Source organism: Eretmochelys imbricata, chromosome 6 (assembly GCF_965152235.1).
Source record: "Eretmochelys imbricata isolate rEreImb1 chromosome 6, rEreImb1.hap1, whole genome shotgun sequence".
Taxonomy (NCBI): domain Eukaryota; kingdom Metazoa; phylum Chordata; order Testudines; family Cheloniidae; genus Eretmochelys; species Eretmochelys imbricata.
In genome coordinates, this window is record NC_135577.1 from 9,734,246 (window position 1) to 9,759,585 (window position 25,340).

The 25,340-nt window shown below is 57.7% G+C and overlaps 1 protein-coding gene across 1 annotated transcript; it reads right to left on the bottom strand.

Annotated features, from left to right (window-relative positions):
* Positions 1-2,306: 2,306 nt before the first annotated feature.
* RAB15 (RAB15, member RAS oncogene family) lies at positions 2,307-24,838 on the bottom strand. The gene is made up of 7 exons (XM_077820106.1): positions 24,715-24,838; positions 9,956-10,016; positions 8,532-8,592; positions 7,370-7,447; positions 5,844-5,933; positions 5,519-5,584; positions 2,307-2,465 (listed from the first exon to the last, which is right to left on the bottom strand). The coding sequence occupies exons 1-7, from the start codon at positions 24,836-24,838 to the stop codon at positions 2,307-2,309; spliced, it is 639 nt and encodes a 212-aa protein (XP_077676232.1).
* Positions 24,839-25,340: the final 502 nt, after the last annotated feature.

Sequence of the window (25,340 nt, forward strand, 5' to 3'; positions counted from 1 at the left end):
GCATTCTCCCCTTTGCAGCGCTCTGCGAGCCCCTGCTCCCCCCTTGTTTCAGATGAGGGCTCCGGGGCGCCTTGCCAGCAGCGAGCGGCCCAGGGAGGGGCAGGAGAGCTGAGCCGATCGCATCCCAGCCCTCTGCAGGGCTCCTGAACCTGCACTGCTGCCCCACGTCCCCACTGGGTTTTACGGAGAGCGCCCCCTTGTGGTGGGACAATAGGGTGGACTGCAGCAGGCAGCGCTCTCCCGGGCCTGCCCTGCCCTGCCCAGGGCCTCAGATGACCAGGGATGGTGGGGGAGGGCCATAGCCAAGGCCTCTGATTCGCCCAGCAGCCCTCCTCGAGCAGGGCATGTGGAAGACACTCAATCCTGCCCATACATCTGACACCACCTTTGGTGTAGTGGATAACTGCCAGCATGGGCACAGAAAGGGTTAATACTTGCAAAGTGAGACCCCCACCCCCATCCCTCCTGAGGCTCCCACAATCCCCTGCTTCTCGGACACCAGAAGGGGGAAGGGGTGGAAAATAAAGAGCAGTTTATGGGGGGGGGGACACAAACCCATTTCCCGGCTGGTTAAGTGGTGTCTGCCGGCTCTGAAGAGCCTCCGAAGAAATAGACAGAGGGGCAGAGTGCAAAGCAAGCAGGGTCTGTCTGCCAGCCGGGCACTGGCTGGCAAGGAGCAGCGCCAGCAGGGATATGCCTTACAGCTCAGCTCCCAGTGGCATGGACAGGACAGCCCCCGTTTCACTGCCCTGCGTGTAAATGCAGGCCACCCTGCGGAAGCTCCTGGACGCAGGCTGGGAACTGGACTCAGAACCATGCAGTACAGAGGCTCAGTCTGGCAAGGACCAGAGATGCTCTCTCACCCCCTGGCTGGGCCAGGCCCAGTCCCACAGGGGAAGATGGCGGATCAGACTCAAGAATCTGGGAACATGCCAAGTGTACCAGGCCTTGGGCCGGCCAGGCAAGAGCCAGGAACAGGATGGGTTGACCCAGCACTGGCTCTAGATCTCTGCCACGTTCTGGATGGCCGGCAGGGCGGGCAATAAACAGGTGGCAGACAGCTCCTCCGGGATCCAGCCAACTGGACTCGTGGCCTGAGTGACTCGTGACGTGACTCTCCTCGGCCAGTCCAGAGCGGAGGAAGGCCTCGGTGTACGTCCTCCCAAGGGGTTCACCTCTACCCGGGCCTGTGGGGGACACGGCCAAACAAACCTCCGGAGATCATTAGCCCCCCGGCCAGGCTAACGATCCCAGGGTCTGGCATCTTGCTGCCTCCCAGCCCAGGCAAGCCGAGACAAGCCAAGGGACACCTTCCACTAGCTGCCAGAGCTCTCGGGAGTCTTTGGGCAGTACAGCAGTGACCCCATTAGGGCCCAGGATGGCCTCAGAGCCCACACTGGCACTGAGCAGCTGGGGACAGGCCCGTGGGGTTACATGCCATGCCTCCTCTCTCCCCCTCACTCACCGGCCTCGGGGAGCCCAGCAGCTGGCCACAAGGCCCCTATACCGAGCATGGGCACCTAGAGGAGTGGCCCCATTCGCAGGGGCACTGGCCAGCCGCAGCTCCCGCCGAGAGCCGGAAGGGATCAGCCCCTTGGGAAAGCCAGCCACTTCCCTGGGGCTCCCGGATTCCTGTTTGGGCACCAGACGGCAGGAAGCCGAGCAGGTGCGGAGAGTTTGGCGGAGGTTATTGCTCCCAGGCAGCCCCAGGGCCACCCACCGCACGGACAGTCGCTGCTCCCAGCCGGGAGCCTTCAGGCTGGCGACACTGGGGACACTGGCAGAAGGAGGCAGAGTGTTTGCGACAGCCAGAGCCGCATGTCCACAAAGCCCCTCTATGAAGCCGCAGCCGTGGATGCCCCACCTGAAGAAGGGCACGTTGGCAGTGGACGGGCAGGAGAGGTGATTCCCAGAGTCTCTCTGCCCATGTTACGTGTGGGGCCAGGCCTGCCACTGGCTGCCCAGCAGTCCCGGCCGCTTCACTCTGCAGCAAAATGGAGTCCTTGCGAGCACAAGGAAGCGATCCCTGGATAGTGCAGCCAGAGCCGAAGCCCAGCCGGCGCCTGTGGGTGCCTCCTAGGAAGGCTGCACGCGAGGCTGATCCTGCTCCGGTTGAGGGTGGGGGGGACACCACAAATGCACCGGGACATCTGGCACACACAGCACGTCAGGAGGAACCTACAGAGCACGGCAGACTCAGGGGACAGCAAAGGAGACACACCAGGGAGCCCGAGGAGAGTCCGGCAGCGCAGGGAGCGGAGCAGGCCGGCGGCAGCGTAGGGAGACCCGGGCAGCAGAGGGGCCCTTCAGCACCAGCAGGCTTTGGGAGAGTTCTCCACCCCCTCGGGTTTGCACTCCTCCTCCTCCAGCTCAGCCAAGTTCAGTTCGTCCGCTGCATAGGAGCGCAGCCCGTCCAGCTCCTTCCTGTGAGCCTGCAGGACCAGCTCCGTCAGCCGGGTGAAGGACTGCGGGAGAGAGCCCAGCGTTAGGTGCTCTGGCCAGGCTGGCAGCACCCCCTCACCCTGCCCTCCTCCAGCCCATGCTACTGTAAGGTGCCAGACAATAAGGCTGGCACCTGGGGGATTCGGATGCTGGTCTCCCCATCTTCCCTCCAGGACCTCCAGCTGGCTCTTGGTGCTATTGTGATGCAAACAATGGAGAGTTCCTGACATTCACCATTGTGTTCTCCTTTCATCCCACTCTTCCACATCCTCCTTCCTGCCCCTCCACCCATCCTGGCTCTGATCAGGGAATGCGGGCAGAACTTACTCCACGCTATCTACAGGGCGAATAGTAAGACGGCTCAGAGGAATGGAAAACAAGGCAATACCCTGACTTATCAATGGATTCCATCACTGGTTGGTGAACGTGGGAACGAGGCAGCTGATAGCCTGGCCAAAGCTGAAAGTTCAGGAACTCAGGTTGGACTGAGAGTTGAAGACATTGACACCCTATCAAGGGAAATGTTGGCTGAAATTAATGGTCAAAAGATGACAGATCCGCTGACTAATATCAGAGCATCTCAGAAAATCGCATCCTCGAGCATGAGATTGTGGACAGGAATGAAAATCGATAGAGATGGGACCACGATATATCCACTCTGCAAGAAGTGTTGGGAGCAGACTTTAATACCTGCCCACGCTTTGGAATGTAGCATAAACTCTGGCGAGTCAAGCGTAACAGTATAATACAAGGCAAGCCAAAAAAGACTTTGAAGAGGAATTAGCAAAAGATACAAAAACTAACAGTAAATTGTTTTTAAGTACATCAGGAGCAGGAAGCCTGCTAAACAGTCAGTGTGGCCACTGGATGATGGAGGTGCTAAAGGAACACTCAAGGAAGACAAGGTGATTGCAGAGAAGTTAAATGAATTCTTTGCATCGGTCTTCATGGCTCAGGATGTGAGGGAGATTCCCATCCCTGAGCCATTCTTTTTAGGTGACAAATCTGAGAAACTGTCCCAGATTGAGGTGTCATTAGAGGAAGTTTTGGAACAAAATGATAAACTAAACAGTAGTGAGTCACCAGGACCAGATGGTATTCACCCAAGAGCTCTGAAGAAACTCAGACATGAAATTGCAGAACGACTAAGTGTGGTATGTAACCTACCACTTAAATCAGCCTCTGTGCCAGATGACTGGAAGGTAATTAATGTAACAGCAATTTTTAAAAAGGCCTACAGAGGCAATCCCAGCAATTATAGACTGGTAAGGCTAACCTCAGTACCGGGCAAATTGGTTGAAACTATAATAAAGAACAGAATTATCAGACACAGAGATTAACACGATTTGTTGGGGAAGAGTCAACATGGCTTTTGTAAGGAAAATCATGCCTCACCAATCTATTAGGGTTCTTTGAGGGAGGCAACAAGCAGGTGGATAAGGGGGATCCAGTGGATATAGTGTACTTGGACTTTCAGAAAGCCTTTTGACAAGGTTCCTCACCAAAGGCTCTTAAGCAAAGTAAGCTGTCAGGGGATAAGAGGGAGCGTCCTCTCATGGATCAGTAACTGGTTAAAAGATAGGAAGTAAAGGGTAGGAATAAATGGTCATTTTCAGAATGGAGAGAGGTAAATAGTGGGGTCCCCCAAGGATCTGTACTGGGACCTGTGCTGTTCAACATATTCACAAATGATCGAGTAAAGGGAGTAAACAGGGAGATGGCAAGGTTTGCAGATGATACAAAAATACTCAAGATAGTTATGTTCAAAGCCGATTATGAAGAGTTACAAAGGGATCTCACAAAACTGGGTGACTGGGCAACAAAATTGCAGATGAAATTTGATAAATGCAAAGTAATGCACATTGGAAAGCAGAATGCCAACTATACATATAAAATGATGGGATGTAAATTAGCTGTTACCACTCAAGAAAGACCTTGGAGTCATTGTCTAAAAATAATCTGCTCAATGTGCAGCAGCAGTCAAAAGAGCTAACAATGGTAGGAACCATTAGGAAAGGGATAGATGATAAGACAGACAATATCATAATGTCAGTATATACATCCATGGTACGCCCACACCTGCAATACTGTGTGCAGTTCTGGTCACCCCATCTCAAAAAACGCATATTAGAAATGGAAAAGGTGCAGAGAAGGGCAACAAAAATGATTAGGGGTATGGAGCAGCTTCTGTGTGAGGAGAGATTAATAAGACTGGGACTTTTCAGCTTAGAAAAGAGACGACTAAGGGGGGGAAGATGACAGAGGTCTATAAAATCACAAGTGGGATGGAGAAAGTGAATAGGGACGTGTTATTTACCCCTTCACATAACACAAGAAGAACCAGAGGCACCCAATGAAATGAATAGGCAGCAGGTTTAAAACAAACAAAAGGAAGCATTTCTTCACACAACGTACAGTCAACCTGTGGAACTCGTTGCCCAGGGATGTTGTCAAGACCAAAAGTATAACTGGGTTCAAAACGGAACGAGATAAGTTCATGGAAGTTATCTCCATCAATAGCTATTAGCCAAGATGGTCAGGGATGCAACCCCATGCTCTGGGTGTCCCTAAACCTCTGACTGCCAGAAGCTGGGACTGGATGACTGGGGATGGATGACTCGATAATTGCCCTGTTCTGTTAATTCTCTCTGGGGCACCTGGCACAAGCCACTGTTGGAAGACAGGAGACTGGGTGAGACGGTCCACTGGTCTGACACAGGATGGCCGTTCTGATGTTCTTACTGTAAGAAAAGTGAAGCTATTTAGGGTTGGACACCTTGGATCAAGCTGTTACCAAGGACCTTGTATACATTGCCAAATTCATTCCAGATTCCTGGCCTGAGACAACGATGGCGGGACAAGACAATAACAACTCTGGGAGAACAGCCGGTTTCTGACCCGGGCCAAAGAAGAACTCCGGGGAGACTGGTGGGGCCAGCTGAGGGATCAGCTCAAAATCCAGTCTGGAGAGAGCAGGGGAAGCCACCAGCTCTGGGCTCTTTTCCAAGCTCTGCACGTCTGATGGCAAGGAAAGAAGCCCCCCGCCCCCCATCTCAGAACGCTGCTGGGCTCTCACCTCCTTGATGTTGAAGTTGGTGCGGGCACTTGTTTCGTAGAAGTCCATGCCGTACTCCTCAGCCAGCTGGAAGGCAAGAGAGTCTCTTAGACAGTCACCGAGCAGGGCACCGATTGCCAACCTCAGTGAAGACAAGTCCACCCTCCCCCTCCAGACATGCATGCTCACTTCTGAGTGCTGGGAGCACGCGAGCAGCTGGAGGCCGACCGGGGGTAGGGTGGGGCCGGGAAGACAGAGTCTGTGGGGTGTGGCCCCCACAAAGAGCAAAGGCAAGGGCACCCATTGAGGGGAGCAGGACATGCTCTGCACTGTGAGGCCCGCTCACCTGCAGGCCTTGTTCCCTGCCCACTTGTCTCTTCTGCTCCTCGTCCGCTTTGTTCCCAATGAGGATCTTCTGGACCCCGTCCGGTGCATACTGGGGGGGAAGGGAAAAATTGTTAGCCCAACACAGCATGCACTGGGGCACTCTCCAGCTCTCCCATAGCTCCACCACAGGGCCCCGGGGCTCCCAGCATGCACTGGGGCACTGCCTGGCCCCCTCCTGAAGCTCCACAGATACACAGGGAATGACCCCAGGGCTCCCAGCATCCACTGGGCCACTGCCTAGCGCCCCCCACCCCCCAGCACCACCACACCACAGAGAATGACCCCAGGGCTCCCAGCCATACCCTGCCACCCCCAACCCCACTGCAGGGATCAATCCCGGGGCTCCCAGCATGCACTAGTGCACTGCCCAGTGCCGCCGCCTCCCTCCAGCTCCGCCGCACCGCAGGGAGCGACCCCAGGCTCCCAGCAGCGACAGGCCAAGATGTCCAGGAGCGACAAGTGACCCAGGGGCCCAGCTAAGACCCCTTGAAGGGGCCAGACCCAGAGGGCAGCGCTCAGCACCGTCCGACAGCTGAGCCCTTCTAAGGGGTCTCCACTGGGCACCCAGGATCACCTGTTGCTCACGATGGCCTTGGCCACAGTGGCTCAACCCCCAGTAGCATTTGCTGGGAGCAATGCCCACTTGGCAGGGCACAGGCCAGGCAGCAGGCCTGCTCCGAGTCCCCAGGCCCTGGCCTGCTGCAGGGAGGGCATTTCAAGGGGTCAGGTCTTCAATCAATGGCCCCGGCTGCTGCAGGGGGATCCAGCCCCCATGGGGGCCCGTTCTGGATGCACTGTGGCTGAGTTACTGCCCCGGGGCTATTGGCACAGGTGCCCTGCACCCTATCCCCAGGGGGAGTGCCTGAGCCGTTCCCACTGGGTGACGAGGTAGCTAATACAAACCAGCCGGTCTACAAACCCATTGCCACAGGCCCCACAGTTTCCATAGGGCTGATCTGTACCCTGCACCCACACCCCCTCCCAACTCTCCTGCCACATGTGCCCTGATGCTCGCTGCTCTCACAAGCCTGCCTTGCACGTTGGCTGCAACCCACGTGCCACTGCAGATCCACTGCACACACTGGCAGAGTCCCCTGCTGCCCATCCCGCACACTGCAGGCCATCGCCAACCCACTCCACGCACTGGCAGAGCCCCATGACCCCTGCTGTCCCCCGGCCCTGCCCGCTGCAGACTTGTTCACTGCCCCAGGGGGTCCCTTCCAGCAGAGCCTACTTGCAGCCAGACTCCAGTTGTTAGTTTCCCAGAGGAAACAGTCTCTTCGCTCCAAGCTTATTCTGAGCTCCATCACTGCCCTGCTGGCGGCCTTGCTGCGTCTCACTGCTCAGGGCTCAGCCCCAACACAGGCCGCCCGCTCAGCCCGTCCAGACCAGGACACTGCCTCAGGCAGCAGGGACCCCCTCCCCACATGCACTCAGGAGCCAGAGGCCACCAGGCAAGACAAGTGGCTCTGAGCCGACTCCCACCTCATCCACGTCGCTGGCCCATTTCATGATGTGTTGGTAGGAGCGCTCGCTGCTGATGTCATAGACCAAGAATATCCCCTGCAACGAGATCCAGCACACAGGGGATGGGGTGAGGGAGCAGAGGATAGTCTTACCCACAGTGCACTGGGGCAGAGAAGAGGCCACCCTCCCTCATAACATGTGTTCCTGTGCACCTGCCCTCCGGGAGGCACCAGGACATGGGTGGGGACCTCTGGTCCCCAGCCCTCCGAGAGGCACCAGGGCGTGGGCAGGGACCCCCGTTCCCCGGGAGGCAGTGGGGCGTAGGCAGGGACTCCTGGTGGCCCCCTAGGACAGGCCACAATTAGCCTTAAGGGAACCCAGCATGGCCTAGTCGGTAGGGCCTGAGACTCTGGACACCTGGGTTCCATCCCCAGCTCTGCCAGCACCCTGCTGGGTGACCCTGGGCGGATCCCTTCCCCGTCCCTGCGTCTCAGTGTCTCCTCCCATCCTTTGTCTATTGAGTTCTTTGGGGCAGGGTTGGCTCGGAGGGTGGGGAGGATCCTGCCCTAGCCCCATCAGCCTAGCCCTGGTGCAGAAACCTTGAAGGGCAGAGATTCTCACAAGCCTGCTCCCGGTGGCACCCTGAGAACCCCATATACACAGTGCCATTTGCCCACCCGACTCCCTCAGTCTCTGGCAGAGCAGATCTTGCCCTCGGCTCCTTGGGCAGCGAAAGCTGGGGGCCCAAACACTGGCCTGGAATGGTGCCAGAGGGTCATCAGGAATCTGCCGGGTCGCGTGACCCACTGAGCAGCAGGTCTTATGGGTCCCACTGACTGCCCCCCACCGGGGCCCCCTGCCCCTTATCCTTACCATGCCGCTCAGAGCAGCATGTCTGGCAGCCACGCTGCGCGGCCGGAGCCAGACATGCTACGGCACTGCCCTGCAGGAGCACGCAGCTCTGCTGCCCAGAGCACTGCCCGCGCGGCGGTGTACCTGCAGGGGAGGGGGGACAGCAGGGGAGGGGCTGGAGGCTAGCCTCCCCGGCCAGGAGCTCAAGGGCCAGGCAAGACGGTCCGGCGGGCCAGATGTGGCCCCTAGTTTGCCCACGTCTGGCCTAGAGAGAGACGTGTGCCGCCCACCCCCGGTATCGCCGTCACAGCCAGGGCGGTGGCATTACCTGGGCTCGTCTGTAGTACTGCTTCGTTATCGTCTGGTACCGCTCCTGGCCCGCTGTGTCCCTGCAGCAGAGCAGAGGTCGGGTCAGTTGCAGGCGTTCCCTGGGCGCCATGACCCCTGATGGGGACACAGCGCCTCCTACTGCCGCAGGGTGGGAGCAAGAGCCACAGAACAGACAGTGCCACGGGGAGGGGAGGGGGGAGAGCAGCTGCAAACCCAAGGTGGGCACAAGCCGTGGGGCAGGTGACTCATGGGGCACCAGTGGGGGCTGGTCATTGGTGCCAAATGGAGCCAAGCCCCACGTCGGTGCTGCAGCTGCGAATTCCAGGGGAGGGGCAGCAGTGCCAAGTACCTTCCGAGGGTCTCGGATGGGCGCACACAGCAGGGCTCATCCCAGACGCCCCAAACACACACACTCTCCACCTTCGATGGGAGAGGATCCGAGTGCTCTGTCCAGGTGCCATTAGCTACTGTGTCACCTGGCTATTCGGCGGGTGGGTGGGCAGTGCCAGGATGGACACGGGACAGCTGTGGCCACTGACACCTCTGCCAGGGAGCGCTGCAGCCAGCAGCTCCCATCTCTGGCTCTGTCCTTCCCCAGACCCTCTCTGTGAACTGGCAGGGTCTGTCGGCAGGAAGGCGGGCAGGCCTGCGACCCAGCACTCTACAGAGACAGCACAGAGAGTGCCCTGGGACCGATCTGCTGCCCTCCGGCTGGCTGGTGCGCTGGGGCCTGCAGCTCAGAGCCAGGCCCTTTAAGGAAGCTGCATGGGCTCTGCAGGCTGAGGCCAATGGCCCACTCAGTTTTGTAGCCTGCTTCCAGCACTGGCCAGCAGCGGGAGGGTTGCGACCCATGGACAAGCATGCAGCAGCTGGTTTGTGGTGGTGGAGTTTTCCTAGCCCCAGCTGCAGTGGTCTGTCTGCGGCCTCCACTGCCCAAATGAGAGATTTCTGTCTACGGGGCACCTTTGGTCCCAGAGCAGTTCACACACTACATACACAACATCCATCACCATTGCAATGCTGCCACCTCTGCAGAGGGACATGGCAGCTGAAGAACTGAGCACAGCATCGCTACAGGACAGCCGAGGGTGGGAAGCGAACTGGAATGCCGCAACTGATGGAGACTGGGCAGCGAGATTCAGGGAGACACACCCGCAATGGAATTGGGCCAGGAAACGCAGACCAATGTGCCTGCTCTTGCAGAGATTGCCAGGGTATCTTTAACAACCCCAGGGGCACTGGGGGAGAAGAGCACCCCCTTCTGACTGCCACCCCTCCCTGCAGCAGCTACATGTTCTGTAGAGGTCTTGAAACAAAGTAGTGGCCCAGCTGGACCTCAGCTGGTGAGCTTCAGCAGGGTCCCGGCCCTGGATCACCGCACCCTTGCCCAACACCCCTCCGGCCCTCGGCTTCAGCACTCACCAGATCTGTATTCGCACTTTGATACCATCCACTTCTATGGTTTTCATCTTGAAGTCGACCCCTGGGGCGAGAGGCGAGAAGAGAGGCGTTATGGGGAGCGGCGCTGCCATGCTGCTAGCAAGCGTACTGCAGGAGCCGCGGCACGGGGCCTGCCTGACACGGGGAGGTGTCCCAGCCAATTGGCAGCCACGCCCTCTCGGCACGCGCGTGTGGCACGGAGAGCAGAGACGTCCCTGGGCCCACGCGTCCCATGTCACCCGGGCTGTGCTAGACTAGTGACTGCGTTGGGATGCTCTACCCAGAATCTCCCCCCCACCCACCCCCACCGAGGGCTAGAAAGGTGCCTTGGTATAACTGCAGTCAGTGGGAGCCACGCCTGCTGGACACAGCCCAGTGTCTCTCTCCAGCTCACGGCCAGTCTGGGACACCGGGGCGAGGGCCAGGGCATGGACAGGAGAGCGGACCGGACACTGCTCAGCTCCAGCAGCGCATTCCCCTTGGGGGCAGCATGTGCAGTGGTTAGAGGAGGGCAGGGGGATGAAGGTCTTGTGATGCCCTGGACTTCAGCTCACTTCCTGCCCAGCCTCCTCCCCACTTCCCAAGGGTCCTCGTGCCCCTGAGCCATACAATCCCACAATCCCCACTGGCATCTGTGCATCCCGCATCACCAGGACTCCAACCCCAAGCTCCCGCAGCCCCCCAGGATCTGTTGGATTTCAGCCAGGAGTTCGCAAACCACCCCCCATTATTGGGCGTTAGAGGAGGATTCTGGGATGTGGGTGGGACAGGCTCCAGTTCCCTGCATGCAGTCTGGGTAAGCCAGGGCCCCGGCCCCAGCCTGGCTGCTCCTCACACTAGGCAACAGCATCATCTTCAACTGTCCTGCGGGGAGCAGGCCGGCGTTCTGGAGACGCTGGCACAGGCAGGCTTAGAGCGCTGCTTCACAGGGGCCCCCTGTCGCACGGGACAGTACTCTGGGCTTTGTGTTTGCAGCTTTCCATAAACGGGCTTCAGGAATTCAGTGATGGAGGGGAGCATCGCCTACTCAACTCGGCCAGCCCCCTGCTCTCTGAAGTTAGCATTAAGCTTCCAAGCATGGCTAGTTGATGAGGCACCGTCCCTGACACGCATGTCTCCTCAGCACTTCCTAGCCCACTTATTCAGAGAGGGAGAGAGGCTCAGGTCGGTCTCTTTCATAGAATCACAGAATATCAGGGTTGGGAGAGACCTCAGGAGGTCATCTAGTCCAACGCCCTGCTCAAAGCAGGACCAATCCCCAACTAAATCATCCCAGCCAGGGCTTTGTCAAGCCTGGCCTTAAAAACCTCTAAGGATGGAGATCCCACCACCTCCCTAGGTCACCCATTCCAGTGCTTCCCCACCCTCCTAGTGAAATAGTGTTTCCTAATATCCAACCTAGACCTCCCCCACTGCAACTTGAGACCATTGCTCCTTGTTCTGTCATCTGCCACCACTGAGAACAGCCAAGCTCCATCCTCTTTGGAACCCCCTTCAGATAGTTGAAAGCTGCTATCAAATCCCCCCTCACTCTTCTCTTCTGCAGACTGAATCATAGAATAACAGAGTTGGAAGGGACCTCTGGAGGCCATATAGTCCAACCCCCTGCCCAGAGCAGGACCAATCCCAACTAAATTATCTCAGCCAGGGCTTTGTCAAGCCTGACCTTAAAAACTTCTAAGGAAGGAGATTCCACCTCCTAGGTAACCTCCCTAGGTAACGCATTCCAGTGTTTCACCACCCTCCTAGTGAAAAAGTTTTTCCTAATATCCAACCTAAATCTCCCCCACTGCAACTTGATAACCCCAGTTCCCTCAGCCTCTCCTCCTAAGTCATGTGCCCCAGGCCCCTAATCATTTTCGTTGCCCTCCACTGGACTCTCTCCAATCTGTCCACACCCCTTCTGTAGTGGGGGGGCCAAAACTGGACACAATACTCCAGGTGTGGACTCACCAGTGCCGAGTAGAGGGGAATAATCACTTCCCTCGATCTGCTGGCAATGCTCCTACTAATGCAGCCCAATATGCCGTTGGCCTGCTTTACGGTGGTTGTACAGAGCCTAGCACAATGGGGGTCCAACAATAACAACCACCTCTGACTTTTTGCTGAAAGCATCATGTCTACATTTGTTGCACGAAGGGGGCCACGCCCAGCTCGGAAATGAGCTACCTGCTACCAGCAGCAGCTCTCCACAAAGCTGCTTCAAGAGAGGGGATTGTGGAGAATCGCCACTGTGCTCCGGGTGAAGTCTCTCGGGAACCCCCTTGCCAGATCAGCTAAGGTCTTCCAGAAAACCCCTCTATCTCAGCTCCAGATCTGACCTGCCGATTACAAAGCAGACAGGACCTTTGGGATTTTAAAGTGGACGCGACGTTAGGCTTATAACAAACCCTGCTGCGGGTTTTGCAGCAGATAGCATGGCTCCACAACCCATTAAAACCAGAATACTTCAAAAGATATTAAGGTTGCCGAGTCAAGCTCTCAAGAGGCAGGAATTGCCTCGACCTCCTCAACGTGTCCCCTTCCCCATAAGCAGCATTATGACACACACAATCACACACTTGTTTCTGTCAGAGTTTGAACCCAGAACTTTCGCCTTCACAGCACAAGAGGCCAACATCTGTGCTAAAAGAGTAGCAGGTTTCACAGACCTGTGCTAACTGGTGGCTACACAGACTTATCGGGGGGGGGAGGGATAGCTCAGTGGTTTGAGCATTGGCCTGCTAAACCCAGGGTTGTGAGTTCAATCCTTGAGGGGGCCATTTAGGGATGGGGCAAAAATTGGGGATTGGTCCTGCTTTGAGCAGGGGGTTGGACTAGATGATCTCCTGAGGTCCCTTCCAACCCTGATATTCTATGATTCTATGATCTCTGTGGGCCAGCCACCAGCACATCACGCAACACCCGCTTTGCCAGTGGGCTACACACAGCAGTGGCATATTGGGAATCCAAATTCCTTTCCTTTGGGCCGGCAGCGGGGCCTAGCAATCAGAGCCGTGGTTCCTAACAGCACAGCCAAGCACATAGGTTCGGCAGGTGCTTTCTGAGAGGCAGTGCAGCTAAGACTCTGGTCCTATTTCCAGTTCTGCCAGAAGTGACCTTATGCAAATGTAAGTCACCCGAAAGACATGGGAAGATACTTGCCTGCCTCGGAGAGTCAGGATATGAAGCCTACTAATAAGGGCTGTGAAATGCACAGCAGCATGAGCAACAGGCAGCAGAAGAGGGGCTCAGACTTGTGACATCCCGACTCGGAGTCCAGTGCAGCTTCTCTAGACTCGAGAGTATGTTGATGCAGGAGGCAGGCTGGCTGGCCGGCCGGCCCAGGCAGCTCATACAGGTTTGGGAGCATGTGCCATGCAACTGGAGTCGGCAGAGTGTTAAGAGCAAGCACAAGTTCTCCTGTGTCTGGGCAAGTGGCAGTTCCCATGGCTCAGCACTGGGGCCAGATCTGAACAGATTGTCACAGAGAAGGTGAAGAGCCCTTCTGATCCCAGGACTCGAAAAGATTTCGGGTCCCGGCTCCAAACCAGGGAAGTGCTAAAACCAGGAACAGTTGGGAAAGAATTTGGACACCGGCCACGCTCGCTGTTCCTTCCTAACTTTGCTCTCAGGTAAGGCCGCACCCTTTGTGCTGAGACTTTCCAGTAAAATCCAGCCTGCAGCAGACACCAAGCCTCGGCCCGAACGGGAACAGTTTTGCAAAGCGTTAAGCAACTGTCTTTATGGAAAGTGCTGGGCATCACTGCCCGGGCCCATGTCAATGTCCATGTGTTCCTTAGAATCCCGAACGATAACGCACAGAGCTGCCCACAACGCAGGCTCCTCCCTAGGGCAGAGCGGCCCATTTGCCTCACCCTGGACTAGCCTAGCTTCTTCCAGGCTGAGGCTGACACCCCCCCCCCCCCCACAGCCAGTAAACAGAACCAGGAAACACCCCAACTCTTAAAGTGATAGCTTGCACCTCTAACCCAGTCCTCAATACACCACTGTTTGGAGACATAAAATAAACTGAACAAGAGGTTATTCGTTCTGTTGGAAACTCAGTGTTTTTAGTTCCCTCCGGGATTGTTTCCCTCCACACACACCTTAAATGTAACCACATTTACAAATGCACATTTCCTTTGCTTTTTGCTACAAGATGCCATAGCTGCCGAGCCCGGCTACCTCTCCCACAAATCAGAGCTCAACATCCCAAGAGCTCCTCAGGAAGCCAAAAATAGCCGCAGCCACTGTTTCCGATCACAATAGCTTCGTCATGTCTCATCCATCACCCCCCAAAGATGTGCAGATGATGGACCTGCAATAGCCAGCCTGCGTTATGTGCTGGTAGATCAGGGAACCCATGCTCTGCGCAGTCACCTGGAGCAGTATGCAGGGTGCCTCCCATGCCTGGCACCAGGACACCGGCCTGCCAGATTGGCTGATAGCTTTCCAGAGAGCAAGGCCAGAAGGGCCCATTCTGACTATCGAGTCTGACTTCCTGCCCGAGATGCCCACCCAGGGATCCCTGGACTCCTGGCTGAGCCAGAGCCCCAAGATCAATGCAGCAAAGCAGCCTCTGAGTGGGATGCTGCCAGTTGCTTAGGCCCAACATTCAGCAGCTTAAAGGGATTTTTACAGACCCTAGTAGAATGATTCCTCTGCTTTGTTTGAGTTCAGTGAAGGTGCAAATCCAACCCGAGGCCTCTCGACACACAAATCGTACCCAGTTGAATTAGTTCAATCAGAGTTAACCCAGGTATGGACACTTAAAATTGGCTCACATCAATCTAGCTTCATTTGGAATTTACCCAGGGCAGCTAGAATATCGGCCAGCCTTAGAGTTGGGCAGGAAACCTGTGGTCCACCCACTTCGGTACCCTACGAATCTGCCCCACACGGCTGCATGTGGACGGAGGCTTGTGCGAGCGACATCCCGCTCACTGCAGCCCAACAGAGGCGCATCCCCTCCTGAGCCCAGTGCCAGCTCCTGCCCATCCCAGAGACGGGGCTGCGCCTGGCCACACCTCCCCTAGGGCAGGCAGGCCAGACCCAGCTGTGCCGTGCCGTGTAGCTAGAGACTGCAGCAGTGGGGTGTCTTTTGCAGCTTGGGTTTCAAGTAAGCCCCTTCAGTTCAGGCTCGCTGCTGCGGCAGGACTGGCCCCACCCAGACAGAGGCCTGGGGTCCTTCCAAAGCTAGTTTTTGTGCATTTCTAAGCCTGGCAGGAAGTTGAGAGACCTCCGTCATTCCCAGGAGTTTACGGGTACACACGGCAGCTGTATGAGCAGAGATCCATATCCACGATACAATATTTGACAATGTCTTAACGTTCAGTGTCGTGTTGGATTCTCCGTCGCCGACTGTCTTTAAAGCAAGACTGGATGGTTTTCTCACAGCTCTGCACTAGGAATGATTTGGGGGCAGGTTTCTGGCCTGGGTCACGCAGGAGGTCAGACGAGATCATCACACTGGTCCCTTCTGGCCTTGGACTCGAGGAATCTCTTATGAGCTGCCTGCCTGGCAGAACCGGCAGCTCCGCTTCTCAGGCCAGCAGGACTTGCTGCCACCAGGGCAAAGCCCATCTGTGCAGGAGACAGAGCGTCCTCTGGGGCCGGTCCCAGCCTGGGGATCAAACTCCCTTAGGAACTAAGCTCTGTCCTAACCTTCCCCACCCTTGCTCCAAGGGCCAGGCACGCTTCTAGGAACAATCTCTTCTAATGTTTTGGAAAACCAGACCAAAACAAGCCACTCCCTGCACTCTCTTCTGGTGGGGAGGAGAGGAGAGAACCACGACAGAAGTTAGTCACATTGCTGAGGCCTTACAACGGGAAGGCACTCAGATAGGACGGTGAGGAGCACAGCATAAGAGCTAATCTAGAACAGACAGCAAGGGAGTGCTAGATGTCTCCATGAGAACAAGCTCATACCAGGAGCAACAGCACAGGCCTCCGTGATCAGCATGAGCCTGGGCCTAGATAGCTCATTTCTCCTCTGTACATTTCAGGACGTGTTCCTGGGGAAGGAAGGGGCGATTCCTGCCATTCACCAGTGGGACACCCATCCCATAGCGCATTGCTGTCTCCAGCCCTGCCTTTCCAGGGGCCTGACCATTCACAAGGCCTCACTTCTCAAGCCAGCGTGCTTGTTTAGCAGGACCCGTCACCCTAGGGAATTCCATGTAGTACGACTGACTCCTTCCGACCATGCTCACAGAGATGTTGCCACCAGACCCCCAGCCATCTGTCTTCAGCTGGAGGCCTTTCCCAGCTGACTAGCTACACCACCCACCTTGCCAGGTCTCATCCTTCGACCCCGGAGGGGCTAACCAGCACAGCCCAAGGCGGCGGTGCTACGGGGCACAATCCCCATCAGTGGCACTATCTAGGGACTCAGGCGGTGCTCTGGCGGCAGTTACGCCAGAGCAACAGTCCCAGGAGAGAACTTTCAGCCAGCTGGTGCCAGGGGCTGCTCCATGCTTCTGAAGCACTGCCCGGCCACACGCCAGCAAGGGCTTGACAGGAGTCCCAGAGCCCTCTGCAAAGCAGCGGGGATTAACGCCACTGCAGACCATTTTACAGCTGGGTCTGATCCCTTGTATTGCGACGCTGCCCAGGAGACGGCCCTTGGTGTGCCAGGTGCTGTACAGCTGCAGAACAATGGGGCTGCCCCGCAGAGCTGGCAGGCGAAGCCAGAGGGAGGTGGAGCAAGTGCCCAGGCAGGTTGCCGGCCCAGCCAGCCTTCCCCTGGGTCTGACCAGTGGCCTCATCTTCCTCTCCTGGCAGCGTCCATGCCAGTCTAGTGCTCTGCCCCTGCCTGCTGCGGGCCCAGAGGTCGCAGGGTCCTTTCAGTCCTGCGCACGGCCTCGTATCCTCCCCGCGATCTCCCGGGAAGATGGCACACCCTGGCAGAGGCGCAGCTGCTCGTGCTCCACCTGGGGGAGGGCCAAGGCTGGGCGATCCAAGGGGCAGCGTTACAGCCCTGTCGGAGTGAGGGGCACAAGCTGCTTTTGGGGGGGCAAAAGTCACTGTGGCAAACCGCAGCTACCCGCGTGCCAGTCACACGGGTCCCTTTAGTACCAGCACTGCCCAGGCACACGGCTGAGGCACTCAGCAAGGAGCCCGTGACCCCGTCACGAAGTGGGCGCCCAGTGAGAGGAGGGTTACCGTCACAGACAGACCCCGCCCAACTGCAGGGATCCTTTGAACCGCAGCGGCCTGCAGGCCACGTGCAAGCCGTGGACAAACCTCCTAGGAAGGGGCTGTGAGGGTCGGACGCTCGAGCTGGGCACGCTGGCCCCATGGCACCTGTTGGGAGGGGCTTTGCGACCCCCCCAGGCTGAGCCAGCAGTGCAGAGACTGTGCCTGTAATGGCGGCACGTCTGTGTGTGGACAGCACCCCCCCACAGGGGGCCACAAGAGCCTGCCTCACAAACCCACATGCCCCCCTAACCTCCGCTCCCCCAAACCCATCCTCTCCTTCATTTCTCAAGGCCCCAGTCACTTCCCACAAGTCATCTAAGCCTTCCCCCCTATATCTGCCCCTCCAAGGTGCCCATACCTCTCTGTCCCTGTAATGCCTCCCTGATACCCCTTCTCCTACATCCTATTCACACCTCTACCTCCTGCCCCCTCAAATCCCTCTTGGTCCCAGGTGCCCTCCCTTACATACATATCAACCTCCTGCACTTCCTCCCTTCCCACCATCCCCAAATGCCCCCACTTACACCCCCCCACCCTCCAGCCCCTCCCACCCCTATACGCACACCGATACCCCTGCTATCCTCACCACCCCATATACCAGTCTCCCCTACACTCCCCTGCTTGTGGTTTTCCATAAAGCCCCATCACCCGAATTCAGATGACTCAGCCAGACTCTTCCTTCCTGAGGAATGCCGAGTTTCCAGACAGGGGAGAGGTCTGGTCCTTTAGAGCTGGGGTTTCCTGACACAGAGAAAGCTCCGTCAAACAGATCGGTGTCCGAAAGCCCAGGGGTGTTAAGCCAGTATCATGGTTGGAGGCCTGTGCCCCTGATTCTGAAGGCCTGGGGGGTCCTTTCGTGCGATACATCAGTGACACAAGCCACATGGAGCTCACTGCATCTCTCTCACGGGCTGAGTCAAACCCTGCTGGTCACTTCGCCTCACCCCCACTCCTTCCAGGGAGTGCAGATAGTCAATGTTCTCCAAGGAGCCATCCCCTCTGGGGGGAGGCCACCACAGGGGGTACACACCACGGGGACGGGGACGGGGCGGGGGGGGGGGGGATGGGACACTCACAATTATTCACAGCAGCAGAACGATGGTGATCGGAATCCTGGGATCTGTCCCTAGCACTGTGCGGGGAGCGTGTTTAGTGGGTAGAGGTAGGATAACCAACGCACCTCTATCGGAGTGGCAATGTGACGGAGGGGATAAGACTTGGGTCTACCATAATATGGACTTGGATCCCTACCATTCTGGATCTCTCGCAGCCTATCTAAGGTAAAAACAGCCAAAACTGAAGTCAGTGATAAATCCCAGAGATGTATTAATGAGAGCAAGCCAAGGCCCACAAAAGTCCACAATAACCGGACTTATTAGACTCTATTCTCTTCAAAAATAGCCAGTTAAACCTACGTGGAGACTCATGCACTATCTCGAAAAACTGTCGGACAAGCTGCGTTTAGACTAGAGGAACCTAAGGGAGCATTAGACCAATGTCAACAGCAAGCAAAGCAACTTTAGTGACCTGTAATTCAAAAATGGGAGGTGTGAATGCTTAAAATGCTGGCCATAAAACCCCCGACGCTCACATTTTCCCTCTGTCTTCAGGATAAATCTGGCAAGTCAGACTTACAGGTGCTGGAGAGACAGCATGGTCCAATGAATTGAGCACTGGGCTAGGACTCAGGACACCTGGGCTCCATTTCCAGTTCTGCTACCGACCTGCTGAGTGACCATAGCACCCTTTGTCTCGACCAGTTAGACTGCAAGCTCTTTGGGGCAGGGACTGTGATGTTGTATATATTTGTGTAGCACCCAGCAGAATGGGGCCACTAGGCGGTACTGAGGCCAGTAGGCAGTACTGCAATATAAATAATCGATACAGACCAAAAGTGCTGTAAGGCTTGCTCCAGCACGCAAGGGTTAGGTGATCCCAGAATTAAAGATGCCCGTGCAACTGCAAAGAGAACCCCGCTCAGCCAGTGAATGGGGCAGCTAAGGGCAGGCGGAATCTTTGGAGCGTTTAGCTGTCAGACTCAAGACTCTATTGTGCCCCTGCAAAAGGAGTTTTTTCAAGAGCTTAATAACTTGGCCAAAAATAGACCAATTTTCACCAGGATGGCAAAAGGCTCCGCAACATCAGGGCAAGCCCCCTGCCAAATCACAAGTCCCTGTCCGAAAGCAAGGAGGCGCTAGCGCTTCTCAATGAAATGATTTTTTAAAAACATGGGCAAAACAATATGTTTTTCCTAGCCTCATTCTCGGAAATGGCTGAATGATTTTTGCTGAAACTTTCCAAAGAGATTCAGCCTGAGGCAGACACCCAGTGTGGGAAGTTTCAGCACAAACAGTTAAAGGTTGGCAAAGTTGTAAGCAATTGAAAAAAGGGTCTTATAATGGAAAGTGTCAGGCAACCTTAATTATGGGTGGAGCTGATAGATGATTATTGTAACACTCACTGCCTGATTTACAGAGCTCCTAAGATAGTTTGTGAAGCTTTCAAAACCTCTCCTTGAGCCATCCATACTCAACCCCCCAGCCACCTCCCTTTGCTCTGGGAAGCAGAAAGTTGACACCCTGCCTGGTGGATCTGGATTAAGGTATCTGTGCCCCTGACAGAGTGATAGCGTATCAATGCCAGCAAATGCTCAGCATCAGCTATGGAGCGAGAAATTAGAGGAGTGTGGAAAACAAGCCATATGACAGTAGAAACCGGAAGCGTGGGAGGAGAGAAGGGGTTCATTATTAGGGGTATTGCAGTAGTGCCTGGAGCATCTAAATGCAGATCAGGTTCCCACTGTGCTGGGCATTGCACAGAGTGCAGAAACAGTCCCTGCCCCAAAGAGCTCACAGTCTAAACAGACACCAGGTGGAAAGGGAAACTGAGGCATGGAGATGGGAAGGTCTTTGCTCCAGGTCACCCAACAGAGCCATGGCAAAGCTGGAAATATATAGTCAGGAGTTCTGTTCCTGGTTCTAGCTGCCCTATGCTTTAATCCAACTGGTAGGAGAACTTCTACAGCCAGCATGTGCAGGGGGGATAGGTCTGAATTGCTGCAGAGGTGCCGCATCCATCCCCTTGCTTCACAGACGCTGGGGTGGGGGTGGGGAGAACAGAATTGCCTGCTCCTAACATACTCCTAACACTTGCAGCTCTGAACTAAGACAATGACTATAATTCAACCTCATGCTTCAGGGCTTCCACCAGTCATCTGCACAGGTCAGGAAGAAATTCCTCCTCCGCCTTCTTCCCTTCCTCCCCAATGCACAATTGGCCAGATGTATTCTGGGGTTCCCCCCAACACCTTCCGAGCATCAAGAATTGACCACAGCCAGAGACAGCACACTGAATACGGCAGTCTGGTGCTCTGACATGGACCAGAGAATCCTCTTTCTTAACTGGCTGGTTCTTGCTCACATGCTCTGAGGTATGCTGATCACCAGATCTGGGGTCAGGCAGGAATGTTCCCCCTTGGGAGGGGGGGTCTCCTTCCTCTGCAGCATTGGGCACAAGTTGTCTGCTGCAATCAGCTGGGCGTGGCCCCCCCATCCATTCCCTGCCATTGCAGGAGACTTGGGCGATGGTGGCCTCTCGGTCCCTCTTGGTCTCTGCCTGGGGCTCAAACAGGCTAGCCTCCTGAGGACTGAAATGCCTCAGTCTAACAAGTCTTGGGGCTCAACACTGGGATGAAATGCTACACGGGAGGTCAGTCTAGAGATGAATAACTCCCTTCTCGCCTTACACTCGGGAACTAGCGGCCGTACTGCAGGGGGCAGGCCATTCCACCTGGGAAGAAGAAACTGCTGCAGGGAAGAAAGTAACTGGCACAACCCAATGCAGCTTTGCATTTCTATGCGTTCAACCAGTCAGTTTCCTGGAACTCTGAACATTTCCAGCTGCCCTGCCCTGAGTGGGCACGGGGGGGGGGGTGGGGGGGAGGGCAGAGCTGCCACTCCAGGCAGCTTGATTCACCGGAGGCATCTGACCTCCTGTACACGGCCAGTGTACTGCTCTTGGGCACAGCACATCAGGTTCCCTTTGCTTCTCTGGAAGCTTGCAGGAGGAGAGCACCCACTGCAGAGGAACCAAGGGCTTTGGATGGAGTGAGCAGAATTTTGTAGAGCTGTGTTTCTAGTCATGTTCAATTAGTCTGGTCAGCTGATCACAGCTCCTGCCTATTTCTCTCCTAGTGTATATTCATGGATTGGGGAGCCAGCCACCAGGAAGGGAAAGCTTCCCTTGCACCTTTTGTCAGGGAAGGCTCACAACCCTGGGTACAGGAGAGCGTGCTGGTACCAGTACCCTGGACGACCGTACTGAATGCCAGGTTGCAAGTGACACTATCCAAGGAAAAGAGCAGAAAGCAAATAATACCACCTAGTTCTTGTACAGCAAGCAGGTCAGTATTATTATCCCCATTGTACGGATGGGAAAACTGAGGCACGGAGCAGGGAAGTGACTTGCCCGTGGTCATCCAGCGGGTCAGTGGCAAGCTGGTCTCCTGAGTCCCAGTCCACTAGGTGGCACTGCCCAGCGGTGCAGTGCTGGAGGAGCTCCGGGAGCCAGAAGGTAAGTAAGAAAGAGCGGTCAGATCAGACCAATCAGAGCTAGCAGAATCTGAGCCTTTCCCCTCTGCAGGAAGCCAATTTATTAAGCCAGAAGCTTGCAGCGCACATCAAAGGCGTTACCCTGGCTTGTGGGAAGGGGCTGGCCCAGGCCTAGAGCACGCCCCTAACCCTCTCCTCATCCCTGCAGAGGCTCAGGAAAGGAGGCAGCAGAAAGCAGGCTCAGGGACACGCCCCAGGGAACGGAGGGGTTTCTCAAGCCACTGCCCAGCACTTTCTGCCCACTCCTGACCAGATCCGGAAAACGTCCGTCCCGTCACTGGGCAAGGGGCGCTGCAGCCCAGTGGGGGATCCTAACCTCATGCTGCAGCCCACTGGAACCGGCTCAGCGCCCGCCTGCACCCACTCTCGAGCCCCAGCAGCCTGTGGCCCTGAAGCATGGGGGTTGCTGTTCCCTACACGAAATGATCCCATCTAACGTAGCCATGGAAGTTTTTACGGGGCACGCTCGCGGCCAGCCCTTTGGGGCCCTGCTATGCTCTTGGTCTCAGTGGCAGCAGGTACCACAGGGCAATCATTTCCGCTCTAGCTCAGCTGTTCTCCTTGGGGCATTTCCAAGCCGTCCCAGTCTCTTTACACAGGAACCGTTCCAAGGCCCGGAGCCTTTTCCTGAGGGAGGGAAGGTGTTGGGAGGGGAACCAGCAGCCATGCCCTGGGAGCCCCAAAGATTCAGTTGCTAAGGAGCTCTTTTCTTTTCCGATGGCCCAGCTGATTGAATGGAGCAGAGCACTCAGTCCCTGCCACATCTGTTGCCCTTGGGGCAGGATTCACGGAAGGAGAGTGAAGGATCCCCCAGCACAAAACAGGGCAGCGCAGAACAAGGACCTTCCAGTTAACTGCTGAGTTAAGAGCTCACTGATGGGAGGACGAGACACTAAAGGCCGAAAACAGCCCCTCCGTGGCATGTCCCTGGGAGCAAGCTCCCTGGCAAAAGATGGCAGCCTGCATGGTGGATTTATAGAATAATGGACTTTAAATAGCACCTTCCACCCAGTCCACACACACACCGGTCACTGACATGCAGCCAGGTCTCAGGCAGAGCACAGCGACTTCTCCACAACCGCACAGCCACACTACGCCCCGGTTTGGGAAGGGGAGAAACCCAATTTGGAATCCGGCCCCGGCACCCAGCCTGATCACCCTAGCACCACACGCCAGAGGGCCTCTCCTGAGCATGGCGCGGCCAGGGCCTCTGTTTTACTCTTCTCCAGAGCCCCTCATGCCAGAGGTGAAGGCAGGTTTGGAAGCGATTAAGAGGGACTAGCTAGAACAGCACATCCAGGAGCTCCAGCAGCAGGGCTTGCAGCCCCCAGCCCCCTTAGGAGCCACCGGACCGGGGTACGCAGGATTCCTCCCCCGCCCCCTGACATTAGGCCAAGGGCCTGCAAGATTTTTGCCCCGCTCCCCGTGCCCAGGAGGAGCCCAGAGCAATGATCGCATCAACCACACTGGGAAGCTTTCTGGCAGATGCGAGGGGCCCCTTTGTGGGTAGAGAGCACCCAGAAAACCTTGCTGAGGTTCCCCCGGTGCCCCCCAGGGGCTACTCACAGTGGGCAATGGGTGACAGGGCCCCCAGCAGCAGCCCCTCACCCAAGAGCTGGGAGAGCTTCTATGGAAAGGATCAGGGTTCCCAACCCAGCCTCACCGATTTCCCCCTCCACCCCATGACTCTCAGCCTGGCCCCATCGATTCCCTCCTCCGCGGTTCCCAGCCTGGCCCCACACATTCCCTCCCCCCCCGCCGGCCGGGGCCCATCGATTCCCCTCCCCCGCAGCTTCTCTCATCCCGGGCCCATCGATCCCCCTCCCCCGCCCGCACTCGGGGCAGCGCGGAGATGAACAAAGAGCCGGAACCGAGCGCTCAGCCACAGCCGCCCCCACGGGTCCCTCGGCCAGGCGCCCTCGCAGGGACCCAACGCGCTGCCGCGACGCTGCACAACGGGCAGGCTCCCAGTGCGCCCCCCCCTCCAGACCTGGTCCCCCACCCCCACGCCCAGCCCCCCACCGGCACCAGTGCGCCCCTCCCTCCAGACCTGGTCCCCCACCCCCACGCCCAGCCCCCCACCAGCACCAGTGCGCCCCTCCCTCCAGACCTGGTCCCCCACCCCCACCCCCACGCCCAGCCCCCCACCAGCACCAGTGCGCCCCTCCCTCCAGACCTGGTCCCCCACCCCCACGCCCAGCCCCCCGGCACCAGTGCGCCCGCTCCCTCCAGATCTGGTCCCCCACCCCCACGCCCAGCCCCCTGGCATCAGTGCACCCCTCCCTCCAGACCTGGTCCCCTACCCCCACGCCCAGCCCCCCGGCACCAGTGCATCCCTCCCCGCAGACCTGGTCCCCCACCCCCACGCCCAGCCCCCCGGCACCAGTGCGCCCGCTCCCTCCAGATCTGGTCCCCTACCCCCACGCCCAGCCCCCTGGCATCAGTGCACCCCACCCTCCAGACCTGGTCCCCTACCCCCACGCCCAGCCCCTCGGCACCAGTGCATCCCTCCCCCCAAGACCTGGTCCCCTGCCCTCATACCCAGCCCTCCCAGCATCAGTACGCCCGCTCCCTCCAGACCTGGTCCCCTACCCCCATGCCCAGCCCCCCCGATCAGTGCACCCCTACCCCCAACGCCCACAGCCCCATGCCCAGCCCCCCCCCCCGGCACCAGTACACCCCTCGGACCTGGTCCCCTACTCCCATGCCCAGCCCCCCCCGGCACCAGTACACCCCTCGGACCTGGTCCCCTACCCCCATGCCCAGCCCCCCCCCCATCAGTGCGCCCCCTGCCCCCAACGCCCACAGCCCCCTGCCCAGCCCCCCCGGCACCAGAGCACCTGCCCAGCGCCCCGGAATCAGCGTGCCGGCGCCCCGGCGCTGGGGAAGATGCGCCAGGAGCCAAGCGCCCGGCCGCGGAAGCCCCCCGAGGCCCGGCGCGGCCCGTACCGATGGTGGAGATGTGCGAGGGGTGGAACTCGTTGTCGGTGAAGCGGCAGAGCAGGCAGGTCTTGCCCACGCCCGAGTCCCCGAGCAGCAGCAGCCGGAACAGCACGTCGTACTGCTTGGCCATGGCGGGGAGCCGGGGCGGGCTGCGGGCTGCGGGCTCAGCCCCGCGCCGCGCCTGCCGCTGCCATCGCCGCCCGCCCGCCGCGTCCGGCCGGGCTGCAGCCGCCGGGACCGCGCCGCCGCAGAGCCAGGGCCGGCCCCTTCCCCGCCAGGGGACCGCGACCCGGGCTGCCGGAGCGGGCAGGGGGGACTGACTCAGAAACACCTGCCTGAGCCCATCGCTGGGGTGCGGGAAACTGGCCCCCCGTGTGACCCCCGCAACCACGCTGCCTGAGTCTGCAGAGAGCCTGAGCCCATCGCTGGGGTGCGGAAAACTGCCCCCGCAGTGTGACCCCCGCAACCACGCTGCCTGAGTCTGCAGAGAGCCTGAGCCCATCACTGGGGTGCGGGAAACTGCCCCACCCCCGTGTGACCCCCGCAACCACACTGCCTGAGTCTGCAGAGAGCCTGAGCCCATCGCTGGGGTGCGGGAAACTGGCCCCCCCCAGTGTGACCCCCGCAACCAC